Source organism: Mus musculus, chromosome 2, assembly GCF_000001635.26.
Source record: "Mus musculus strain C57BL/6J chromosome 2, GRCm38.p6 C57BL/6J".
NCBI lineage: Eukaryota > Metazoa > Chordata > Mammalia > Rodentia > Muridae > Mus > Mus musculus.
The window spans coordinates 147008260-147020845 of NC_000068.7; the positions used below are offsets into that span (position 1 = coordinate 147008260).

The window sequence follows — 12586 nt, forward strand, 5'->3', positions numbered from 1 at the left end:
GCCCCACACCTCACTAGCTGCAGCACTCAGGAGAGCCAGCCCTATATCACATCTGGGTAGCACAGTAGAGCTGGCCCTGTTGGCAGTAGGGTGGTGGTGGGTCAACCTTGAGGCCATGAGCACGGGAGAGTTGGTGCAAAGGAGAGATGCCCTCCCCAGCTTGCTCCTCTAAGCGTGTGACAGGCAGGAAAGATGGCCCTGCCCCTTGCTAGCCTTGCATTGGGTGTGCTAGCCAGGGCAGTAATGGAGAACTCGACCTGATGTAGTAGGTATGGGAGAGCTGTCAGGTTGACCAAACTCAGCTACCACCAAGGCCCAGATCCAGGAATTTGAGTTGGCCCACTCCAGTATTTACTCTATCTATGAACTGCTGGAACATGTGAAGGAGCCAGTCCTGGAGATCCAAAGATGCACAATCTCCACGATATAGGGCAACAACAGGATATCCAAGAGGCTTCCAGGTGAGGATCCAGTATCGATAGTGTAGCAGAAGCCAGAGGCCTCAAATCAGACCAATGAGTCATCGCAATAAACATTTTCAAGTGAAGATGTGTGGACATACTACAGCTTCCATAACAAGATGCTTATTATTATTATATTTTATTTTGGGGAAGATGCTGCAAGAAAGGGTGGAGGACTGATACTGAGGGATAAGGAGATGAGTGGGAATGGGATGCACCAAGTGAAATGCACCAGAGGCCCCAGGTGGCAGCCCAGACCATGGCTGTCAGCAAAAGAATCAATAGCTTTTAAAGTTACCTTTATTGAGTCATATTATGAAAAGTATATTTTCATGGTACTTTAGTAACTTTTAGTTCCTGAAAAATCTAGATTTACATAGTATAATGAAAACCTAACACTCTGTATTACATATCATTCTTTACATGAATGTGATTCAGATGTCAGTTGAAAGCTTTCTTCTGGTTTCTAAGTCTATAGAAGCCTACAGTCTGGTTCAACATTCCTATGCATTTCCAACACAAACACTTATCACCTCTCCTGTTCTTGAGCTGTTCATTGACCACACTTGTGATTCCAGACCACAATGATGCAACACCCCAGACTCAGTCTCTTCTCTAATGTTTACAAGACAAATTCAAGCTTGAATATTAAAAGACTTCATAGGACACACTGGGTTATAAGAAAGTGTTATAAGGTTTAGTCCATACCCTTCTGCCACTGTCTGGGTTCCATCTCTTTATTTTTTTAAAGATTTATTTATTTATTATATGTAAGTACACTGTAGCTGTCTTCAGACACTCAAGAGGGCATCAGATTTCATTACAGATGGTTATGAGCCACCATGTGGTTGCTGGGATTTGAACTTGGGACCTTCAGAAGAGCAGTCGGGCGCTCTTAACCACTGAGCCATTTCGCCAGCCCCCCCATCTTTTTATTTTTTTCTCTACTCTTTTTTCCCCTGAAGGTCAAACATCCAACTTTTAGAGAGATTTATTTTTTATTGTTTTATGCATATGTATGTTTTGCCCATGTATATGTCTGTACACCATGCACATGCCTTGTGCCAGAAAAAGCCCAAAGAGGATCCCTGAAACTAGAATTATGGATGTTTGTGAGCCATGATGTGGGTGTTGGGAACTGAACCCAGGTCCTCTGCAAGAGCAGTTAAGTGCTCTTAACTGCTGAGCACCAAATGTCAAATTTTTCTACCTCTTCTATGTAAATCATTTCACTATGCAAGTAATTGGGCTGAGTACTTCCCTAAATTTTGTAACTGGCTTATTAGGACAAGTCTTTACAATAGACAGGAACTTAGCACAGAATAGCTTAGCGCTGTGCGTGTGTGTGTTGGGGGTGGTGGGAGAGGCTCATGTAATGTACAAACTTATTGTTACTTCTCTAATGCTGTGATAAAATACTATGACCAAAGCGGTTTATAAACGGGTTTATTTGAGCTTACAGTTTCAGAGGAAGAAGAATCCATCACCATGGAGGTTGGGAAGCATGGCAGCAGGCAGGCATGGCAGCTGGCACAGAAAGCTGAGAGCTCCTGCCTTAAACTGCAAGCAAGAAGCAGAGAGAGCAGACGCGGAATGTTGTGTGGCTTTTGAAACTCTCAAAGCCCACTTCCTGTAACACACTCACTCCAACAAGGTCACACCTCCTACTTCTCCAAAAATGGCCACCAACTGGGGACCAAGCATTCAAATGCCTGAGACTATGGGGGGCATCTCATACAAACCACACCTATCAATCACATTACAAGAAGAGAGATTTTTTAGCCCCAAATCCCCTGGAACCAGACTTAGACCTGTTGTTGGATGATAGGCTTTTTTCTTTCCCTCAGTGATGCAGTTATGGGCCAGATTAGACCACATGCAAAGTAGTTAAAGGCAGGCTTATTAGGAGGCAGCTCTCAGGTGGGTTCACTGGTCTCATAGGTGGAGGTCAGTGAAGTCAAACAGCTAGGCTAGAAGCAGGGGCATTTCTGAGTCTTGGGCTCAGGGTGTGAACTAGGAGCTGGGATTGTGTCTACATATGGTCAAAAACTGAGTCTCTGGGCAGGCACTCTTGGGTGCGTTGTGGGAAACATGGAGACAAGGCATGGTGACCTGTTAGCTGGGAGTTCTTTCCAAGTAGGTGGGGGAATTTTTTCTGAGTGGCAGGGGCTAGAGGTGGGGAAGGAGGGCAAATAGGGTTTCCCAGCTTGTGCAGAGGGATGACCAGGGGTTCCAGCCTAACACTGTAGACTAGCATGTTCCTGTATATTTCCTTTGTTTTTTGACCCAGGCTACTCTCCTGCCTCTTCAGCCGTTTTAGTGCTAGGATTACTGGTGTGTGGCCTCTTTGCCAGACTAGGAAGTTTCGGTGCTTATCATTTTATGCAGCTTTGCCTTCTTTTTACATTTCAAAGTTCAAAACCACTTGTGATGGACTCTGGGGGAGGGGCTCAATGTAGCAAGCTGCCTGCTCCTATCCAACTGCCTATGAATTTGTGTTCATATAAGAACATAGCACAGCCGGGCGTGGTGGCGCACGCCTTTAATCCCAGCACTCGGGAGGCAGAGGCAGGCGGATTTCTGGAGTTCGAGGCCAGCCTGGTCTACAAAGTGAGCTCCAGGACAGCCAGGGCTATACAGAGAAACCCTGTCTCGAAAAACCAAAAAAAAAAAAAAAAAAAAAAAGAACATAGCACATCCCAGAGGACACAAACTCTTAAGAAGGGGCTATTTCCAAATAATATTCTTAAACACACACACACAAACACATATACGTGTACACACACATATGTGTATATATACACTATTCTAAAACTAAACATAGGCTAGCTACCTCTCTAAGCATTTAAGTTACCTCTACATTAGCATTTAAATGAAGTCATTAAACCATTGAGGAAGGGGCAACCTTTACTGCCTGACAAGCAGCAGAGAAACACTTTAGAGGTCTCTTAAGGTGAGCCTTTGTGATTGTGATTTGTCAGGCCTAGGGGGGATTCAGGGAAGAGACTTTCAAGCTTGAGCAAATGGGCAGATACCTCCCTCCTCTTTCTAGACTTCTTTCATATGCTGCAGGTGGGATGGGGGATATGACAGGGTACATTTGAAGCCACCAGAAAAGAAGGGATACAAATATCATGTTGGTTGAGAACAGAGGATTAAATGACCCTTGGTTAAAGTGAAATACAAGCAGTATGAATAAGCAAGCAATTTAGCTCTTTGATAACCCGTTATCTGTGTTACAAAAACAAAAAACCAAACCCCCCCCAAAAACGGTAGAGCAAGACCACAGGATGGGTGGAGTTGTTACACTGTGCCTGACTCAGGCAAACAATCACTGCCTCAAGGCCAGGCTGTTACTGCCCACATAGAAACAGGCTTCCTCAAAACAAGCCCCTTTTAGCTTTTTACTTTCCTGCCTGCTGCATGCACGTAATCTAATAAACTGCTTTTTCTGTTTGGAGAATATTTTTTACACTGGAGTCACCCAAATGACACGGCCAGCCAGCACAGAAGGCTCAACTGGTGATTAAATAAGAAAATTCTTTAGTTCCTTGCCTAAGCACATCACAGGTACTCAATAAATGCTAGAACGTGATATTAGCAAATTTTGGCTAGACTCTGCAACTGTTTAAAGTGACCTCGTTGGGCTGAGAGATGGCTCAGCAGTAAAGCGTTCATGCTGTTTTTCCAAAGTAGAGTTTGATTGCTGGCAGCCACAGCAGGCTGAATACTGCTGTTTGTAACTCCAGCTCCAGGGGATTTGAAACCTCTGGCCTCCACAGGTACCAGCACTCGTTCACAAAGCCACATGTACATATACACACATTGCGTAACTAAAAATAAATCTTAAACATATTTTTAAAAAGTTGCTTATGCAAAGCAGATTTTAAAAAAAAATTGCAAAACACTTGAGGATGCTTTTTCATAGTTCGGCCAGGCACAGCAGCATAGAAATGAGAGAAACCAGGAAATGGAAACTAGAGTGTAGATGCTTCTATTCAGCTCAAGACTGATTGTGAGAAAGGAAGTAAGATAGGCCACGCCTTTCCAAAGTCTCGGCCACACAAGGACTTTGCGGCTGCGGGCCTAATGTGGCCGGCGCTCTTGGCTGGATTGCCGGAGAAGGCATCCGCCAGGAGTCGGCTCTCAAAGGCTTTACCAGAGAACGCGGCGAGCCAGGTCTACAGCTCGCCCAGCCGGGCCTCCACTCCGGCAGTCTAAATGAACTTCCACTTAACCGAGCTCCTTTCCCTGCATCCCCCGCGGTGGTGGTATGACGTAACTTCCGGCCGCTGAACGCACGTGGGAGGAAGTGCTGGTGCCCGCGGCTGCCGCTCCTGCTAGTCTCGTTGGTTACACTCTCCCGCTGGCCCGGCTGCTGTTTCGAGCTGCCCGCTGGTCATGGGAGTCCCGGCGTTCTTCCGCTGGCTCAGCCGCAAGTACCCGTCCATCATTGTCAACTGCGTGGAGGAGAAGGTGAGGAGGCGGCCAGTACGCCGGAGTGGGGACCCGGCGTGGCAGGTCTAGGCCGAGGCCCTCGGGGATGGGCGCCCGCCCCAAGCTGCCTCACGGGCCGCTTCGCGGGTTCGCGGTTCCGGAGGCGGTCTGGGCGGAGCGAGGGCGAGTAGGGGGCTTTGGGGGCTTGGGCGGCTCCTCCCCCGCCTGCGAAGCGGGGCACCCCAGGCTCCGCCCACGGCTTTGTTCCCTCCGCGCCGCTCACTGAGCTCCAAAGGGCGCCCAGGCTAGTCAGCCCCCCTAGCGCGGGCAGCAAGGTTGGCAGGGTAGGGACCGCTGGTTGGTCCACTGTCTTGAGCCCGGAGTTCCCGTTGGCTGGATCGCTTGTTTTCCACCCGAGCCTGGCCATTTGTTGCAGTTAAGCGTGCGCGGGCAGCAGCTAGTTACGAAGGACTAGGCTAGGGGAGCGCTCTTTCTCCCTGGCGGGCTTTGCTGTACGAATGCCGGGCAGCTCGCTGTGTTTCACTTCCTGCCTCCGTTAGTTTGCTAGTTTACAGGCAGACTTTTAAGTCGTTCCGATTCGTGAGTGTTGCTTTTGTCGTTCGCGTAATTCTGTCGAGTTCGACTTTGTACTCTAAGTTAGAATTTCTGGATTGGAAAAGTTCCGGGCACATGTGTCCCCTCCCACTTTCGGCTTTAGAACCGCCTCTCTCCAAGAACCTATTTCTCCCGCTGAAGTTATTTACTTTCTCACTTCCTGTCTTAGAAGAAACCAAAAGCTTTGTTTTGGTGACAATCCTAGTATATTTTTGTGTTCTCCAAAGACAAATTGCTAAGCTGAACCATTATTTCTTTATAAACATTGTGTTCTCCTGGGGGGGGGGGGTCTTCCAAAGGGAGAGCCACTTTTTCGTAACAGACACTTTGAACTGTTTTGGTTGTGTCTCTTAATATGGTTAAGTTTGATTTATCGGTTTTAGGTCTATCTAATTTTGGGTAGAAGAGGAATTAGCTATTTATTCACCACCACCCCAGTTTTTCTAATGCTAATCCATAAATCTGACGGTAAAATTTGTAATTTAACGGAGAACTCGTTTAAACGTATATCGGGCCAAGGCGTGGCACATACTTTTACTCCCAGCACTTGGGAGAGAGGTAGGCTTGAGTTTTGGAGGTCAGCCAGATATACACAGAGTTCAAAGCAAACCAAGGCTTACGTAATGAGACCCTCTTGCAAAACAAACAAAAATTCTATCGCCTATACAAAGTATCATTTCTATTTCTAAGATTGATGTTATTTCCCCGCACCCCCCCCCCCAGCTGTTTAACTTTTTGGTTCCCCTGTACATTTTAGTTCTCATTCAAGATTGTCAAACCTTTGACCATACAAGCTTCGATAGAAGCAGTGTTGTTGGCTGTTTTTAATTGTGATTGTAGTTTAGGCTGTTTATCTTTTATTCGCGCTAGCTCCTCCCTTACCCCCTCCCTTTCACCCCTAGTTGGGTACACTTTATACCTTTCCCCATCCAAATTCTTTTATCAGGCATTCCGTCAAGTCCTTTTTTTTTTTTTTTTTTTTTTTTTTTGGTCCATTGCGCCTCTTTTTTTTATTAGGTATTTTCCTCATTTACATTTCCAATGCTATCCCAAAAGTCCCCCATACCCTCCTCCCCACTCCCCTACCCACCCACTCCCACTTTTTGGCCCTGGCGTTCCCCTGTACTGGGGCCATTGCGCCTCTTTTAAGTATTAATTTTTTAATTTTTTAAGTAGGATCTCCCTACTTAGCCACAAACTCCAGACCCTCAGACACAGGCAAGCTGGGATTGCCTGTATACTGCCACTCCCAGCCTGGAGTTGTCTTTATGTCTGTTTTCTTCACAGCACTTTTTTCAGTATGCTTCCTGGAAAGGTGCTTCTTGAGAATTACTCTTTGCTAAATAGCTCATCTTTCTTGGCTTAAATCTATCCTTGGTTTTTACGTTTGAATTGACTTTTTAGAAAATGCCACTGTGTGATCTGAGTTTTCTGTCATTGTAGGTCCCAAAATTTATTTTCTCCATGAGTATGAGTCCAAGCTGGAAAACCATTTCCCATGAAGATGTTGGAAACACTCTTTCCAGCTGTTATTGTTGATGAAAAGTCACATATTTTCTTTTAAGACAAGGTCTCACTGTGTTGCTCTGGTTGGCCTCAAATTTGACTGTCTCTAATTTCCCAAGTGCTGGGATTAAAGGTGCTGGCCCCTAGGCCTGCCAGTTTTGTGACATTTATTTAGCCAGGTTTTTGGTAGCATTTGCCATGTATCAGACCCTGTTCTGGGCACTGTATTGATATTATGGTGTTAGGTACTTATTTCGGAAAAGAAAGTTGTTTTTCAAGCTTTTGAAAATTTTCAATATTTTTGATAACCTATTCAGCTAACGTCAGTACCAGTGTGAAAACTGGGAAGGTCATGTGCCTAACTTATGACCCTCCCCTTTTATTGTTCAGAATTGATCAGTTTTTTGAGTGCTTGTATTAGTTATTTTCAGTGTTTTCATTGTGCCATTTGCACACATTTACATGATATATTTAGATCCCATCCACTCTTCTTTTACATCTTTCTTTTCTAGGTCAACTAACTACCTTTCTACATTGACTTTTTCTGTGTGTGAGCTGGCAGTTAGTGTTATTTAGAAGAATATGGGTGAGAGCGAGCTTTCTTGCTCACACTCTCCCCTTCCCCTTTTTTCTCTTCTATATGGTTTCTCTCCTGGAACTTGCTCTGTAGACCAGGATGGCCTGGTCTCCAATCTCAGAGTTCTACCTGCCCCTACCTACTGAGCTCTAGGACTAAAGGTGTGCACCACCACCTGGTGAAAGTTTTTAAGGATGTACATATGTGCACAGACGCAAGTTCCCAGGACAGGAGTGGAGGGACAGTGACATGCCTTGGCGTGTGTATTGGAGGTCAGAGAACAACTTTGAAGTCAGTTCTTTTTTCTAAGTAAGCACCTGCTGGTTGGCCTCTATGCTACTTATTCTTCCTGGTTCATTGACTTCTATGTTACATAGTTAAATTTTGAGATTAGTTGATATTGGTTCATGTATTAACCATCTCTTTCATTTTTGAAACATTGTCATTTTCTATGCGCAGCTTTAAAAGTTAAAATACATTTATTTGTTGAATATAGTGTGGCTGTACTATATATAATTATATATAATGAATTTCATTATCATATTCTCATGTGCATATGTTGCACACTTTATTCTTTACTCCTTCCCATTGCCTTATTTTGGCAGAAGTCAAAAATCCTCTTGAGACTGTGTCTTACTTTGAATTTTATTGCTGTGAAGAGAGAGCACGATCAAGGCAACTCTTAAAAAGGCAAACATATAATTGGGGCTGGCTTACAGTTTGAGAGGCTCAGCACATTATCATCATGGTGGGAAGCATGGCAGCTTACAGGCAGATATGGTGCATGGAACTGAGAGTTGTACATCTTGATCCAAAGGCAGCCAGGAAGAGACGGTCTTTCTTCCCCAGGCAGTCAGGAGGAGAGTCTCTTCCACGTTGGGAGGAGCTTGAACACTAGAAGCCCTCAAAGCCTGCCAGTACAGTGACACACTTCCTCCAACAAGGCCACACCTAATAGTGCCATCTACTTGGTCCAACCATATTCAAATCACCACAGAATGTACACATTATTTGTCGCAGTCTGGTTGTTTAGCATAATGATTTCCAGTTCCATCCATTTTCCTGCAAATGGCATAATATCCATCACCTCTGTGGCTTAATAATACTCCAGTGTATGTATTCACACATCTTCCTTCAGTGTTCATGAAATTCTTAAGCTGTTTTTATAAACTGGACACTGGTACTTTATAGTCTCAATAAATATGAATGTACAGCTATTTCTGTTTTATGCTGGCTTGGATTCCTTTTAGTCTATATTCTAGAGTGGTATAATAGCTAGATCGTAGCATATGCTAATTCTGTCTTTCTACCTTTTTCTTTTTTTTTTTTCTTTTTCATAATGGCTGCTGTCTAGCAGTGTGTGTGTCAGCACTCCCCAGTATCTTTGCCAGCATATGATGCTTGATTTCTTTATGATAATCATTTCCACTGGGGTGAAATCTCATTGTAGTTTTGATTTGCATTTCTTGATAACTAAGGATTATTTTTCATATTATTGGCAACTTTATCTTTTAAAAGGTTATTTCACTTATTTATTAATTAGATTGTGTGTGTGTGTGTGTCAGGTGAATAACTGTCAGGGATGGTTTTCATTCTGTATGCTCTCACTACCAGTTGCTTGCTTTTTTATGCAGAGACTTAGTTTCATGATATCTCATTTGTTAATTTTTTTTCATTTATTTTTATTCATGTCTGTGTAAGAGTGCCACAAGAGAGCATTGGAGTTCCCCCTAGAGGTGGAGTTTTTGGCAAATGTGACCCACCCATGTTGGTGCTGGGACCCAAACTTGGGTCCTCTAGAAGAGCAACAAGTGGTCTCAACCAACTGAGCCATCTCTTCAGCCTCTCATTTGTCTTTTTTTCCTAGAAATTTCCTTGACAACTAGAGTCCTTGCTTGTGTTTTTATCTTAGTGTTTTCCATATATTTTCTTCTGGTAGTTGCGTAGTTTCTGGTCTGATATTTAAAATCTTTGATCTATTTTGAATTTATGTTGTAATGAACAAGAGATAGAGCTCTTTTGAATGTAAATACTCAGTCTGCAGCATTGTGTTTTGAAAAAACTGGGATTTTTTAGCACTTTTGCCAAATCCATGATGGCTATTGTTATTTATTTCTGGGTCCTCTTTTCTTTTTTACACATCTGTTTTTGTAGTGCATAACTTTGCTGATTTTATTACCTTGGCTCTGTTGTGTAATTTGAGATGGAGTGTAGTGACATCTCTAGTGTTGTTCTTTATGCTCAGGATTGCTTTGGCTTTTTGTACTCCCATGTGAATTTTTTCTTTCTGTGGAGAATGTCATTGCAACTTTGATAGGGATTACATGGAATCTGTAGATTGCTTTTGGGCTGGTCCAAAGCATGGGGGATTTTCATCATCTAGTGTCTGCATCAGTTTCTTCAGTGTTCTATCATCACTTATTTTGGGATTATATGCACAGTGCATGCACAGAGGTGGTTCTTGTGCTAGTGTATGAAGTGGACATAGGAGGACTGAGTATCTTACTCTCTTATTTTCCACCATATTCTTTTAAGAGAGGATTTTCCACTGAACTGGAAGCTCACTTTTTAGGCGAGGCTAACTGGCTATTTATTATTATTATTATCGTTGTTGTCGTTATTATTGCATAGTCTAGCTATGTAAGCAAAGCTAACTTCAAACTCTCAGGATCCTGTTTCAACTGTTGGAACACAGATGCTTACCATATTGTCTGGTTTGACTTGAATTTTTTTTTTTAAGACTTGTTTTTATTTTATGTATATCAGTGTTTGCCTGTGTCTATGTATATGCACCATATACATAGTCAATGCCCAAAGGCTAGACAAGGTTGTTCTTTGCTTTGTTTTGTTCTTACAGTTTTTCAAGACAGGGTTTCTCTTATATCCCTTGATGTCCTTGAACTCATTCTGTAAACCAGACTGGCCTTGCCCTTGCCTCCCAAGTTCTGGGATCATGTACCTGGTGGCCAGAGGACAATTTTTTGGGTCTTTTGTCCACCTTTATGTGACCTCTGAGGATTGAATTCATGTGACCAGGTTAGCCATTTCACTGGCCTAAGTGTTTTAAATTACATTTATTTGGTGGCAGTGGGTAAGTGGCCATGGTATGCATATGAAGGTCAGTTCCTTCTACCATATGGATTCCAGGGGTTGAACTCAAGTCATTAGGCTTGGTAGCAAGGGCTTCCCCCCCCCCCCCCTGAGCCATCTTGCTGGACTTCATCTTTACTGTTTAATGATAATTTTCCTAGATAAAAGTTTTCCTTGGTTAACACTTTCTGCTTTTATGCTATCCTTCTCAGTAAGATGTTAGTCTTACTGAGGTTTTCTAGAAAGTTACTAAGCATTTACTATTACATTATATAAAAATTTTAGACTTATTACGTGTGTGAGTGGTTTGCCTGCATGGATGTGTGTGGTGCTCTTTGTAGTTCAGAAGAGGGCATCAGATTCACTGAGACTAGGGTTACAGATACTTGTGAGCTGTATCCTTGGAATCAAATCTGGGTCCCCCACAAAAGCAACAAGCACTCTTTTTTTTTTCAACTTTTATTCTCATATATTATATCCTGTCTGCAGTTTCTCCTCTCTCTATTCCTCCAAGTCTTCCCCCTGCCTTCCTCCCACCCTCAATTCCCCAGATCAGTTTCCCTTCAGAAAAAAAGGCCTTCCAGGGATGTCCGCCAAAATTACCCTAATAAGATAAATAATTGGGAACAAACCCTCACAGCAAGACTGGATAAAGCAAACCAGTAGGAGGGAAGGGGTCCCGAAGCACAGGCAAAAAAGTCGGAGATTTCCCCCAGTCGTACAAGAACATCCAGCTATGCAACCATAAGGCATATGCAGAGGACCTAGCTCAGTCAGACCCACTTAGAGGTCCTATGAGCTCTGCTTTAGTTGATTCTGTGGGCCATGTTCTCATGGTGTCCTTGAATCCCCGACTCTTACATCTTTCCTCCCCCTCTTCTGTGGGGTTTCCCAGGCTTCACTTAGTGTTTGGCTGTGTGGCTCTGCATTTGTTCTCACGCCCCTCTGATGACAGTTGGGCTAAGTATGGATCTATAAGTATAGCAGAATATCATTAGGAATTATTTTATTGACTTTTTTTTTCCTTTTCTGGGTTAGTGTGTTTGGTTCTATTCTGAGTCTCTGGGCTCTCCTGCCTTTGGTTCCTAGCCATCCAGGCAGTGTCAGGTCTGGATTTCCTCTCATGGCATAGGCCCAAAGTTGGACCAGTCATGGATTGGCCACTTGCACAAGTTCTGTGCCACTGTCACTATTGCCCCAGCATGTCTTGCAGTCAGGATAGTGTGTTGGTCGAAGGTTTTGTGGCTAGGTTGATGTCCCAGTCCTGCTGAGAGCCTTGCCTGGTTACAGTAGAGAGGCCAATTTGGGCACTGTATCCCCCATTACTAGGAGACTTCCCTAGGGTCACTCTCCTAGATTCCAGGAAGTTTCCATCTCATTAGGTTTCTACCTCGCCTTCCAAATGCCCCACTCTACCCTAATTCCAGTCATTTCTCCTAGTACCCACCTCCTTATCCCTCCCACATTGTGTATTTGTACCACACTTTATCCATTCTTCAGTTGAGGGACACCTAAGTCATCTCCAGTTTCTGGCTTTTATGAATAAAGGTGTGATGAACATGGTTGAGCAAGTGTCTTTGTGGTAGGATGGAATGTCCTTTGGGAATATGCCCAGGAGTGGTATAGCTGGGTCTAGAGGTAGATTGACTCCCAGATTTCTAAGAAACCACCATATTGATTTTCAATGTGGCTGTACCCACCAATTAATTATATTCCCACCAATAATGAAGGAGTGCTCCCTTTGCTCCACATTCTGGCCGGCATGTGCTGTCACTTGTGTTTTTGATCTTAGCCATTTTGACTGTTGTAAGATGGAATCTCAGAGTTTTGATCTGCATTTCCCTGATGGCTAAGGATGTAACACATTTCTTCAAGTGCTTCTTGGCCATTTGAGATTCTT

General features: G+C 43.7%; 1 protein-coding gene across 4 annotated transcripts in view; it reads left to right on the forward strand.

Moving 5' to 3' along the window:
• Window positions 1–4495: 4495 nt before the first annotated feature.
• Window positions 4496–12586, forward strand: part of Xrn2 (5'-3' exoribonuclease 2) — a 65246-nt gene continuing 57155 nt past the window's right edge. For 3 of the 4 annotated variants that reach the window (NM_011917.3, NM_001356403.1, NM_001356402.1), the window contains exon 1: window positions 4740–4937. In NM_011917.3, coding sequence (NP_036047.2) covers window positions 4863–4937 — 75 coding nt within the window. In that variant the 5' untranslated portion in view covers window positions 4740–4862. Of the gene's footprint in view, window positions 4938–12586 lie in introns of all 4 variants that reach the window. The other variant, XM_011239519.3, reaches the window with a different exon arrangement.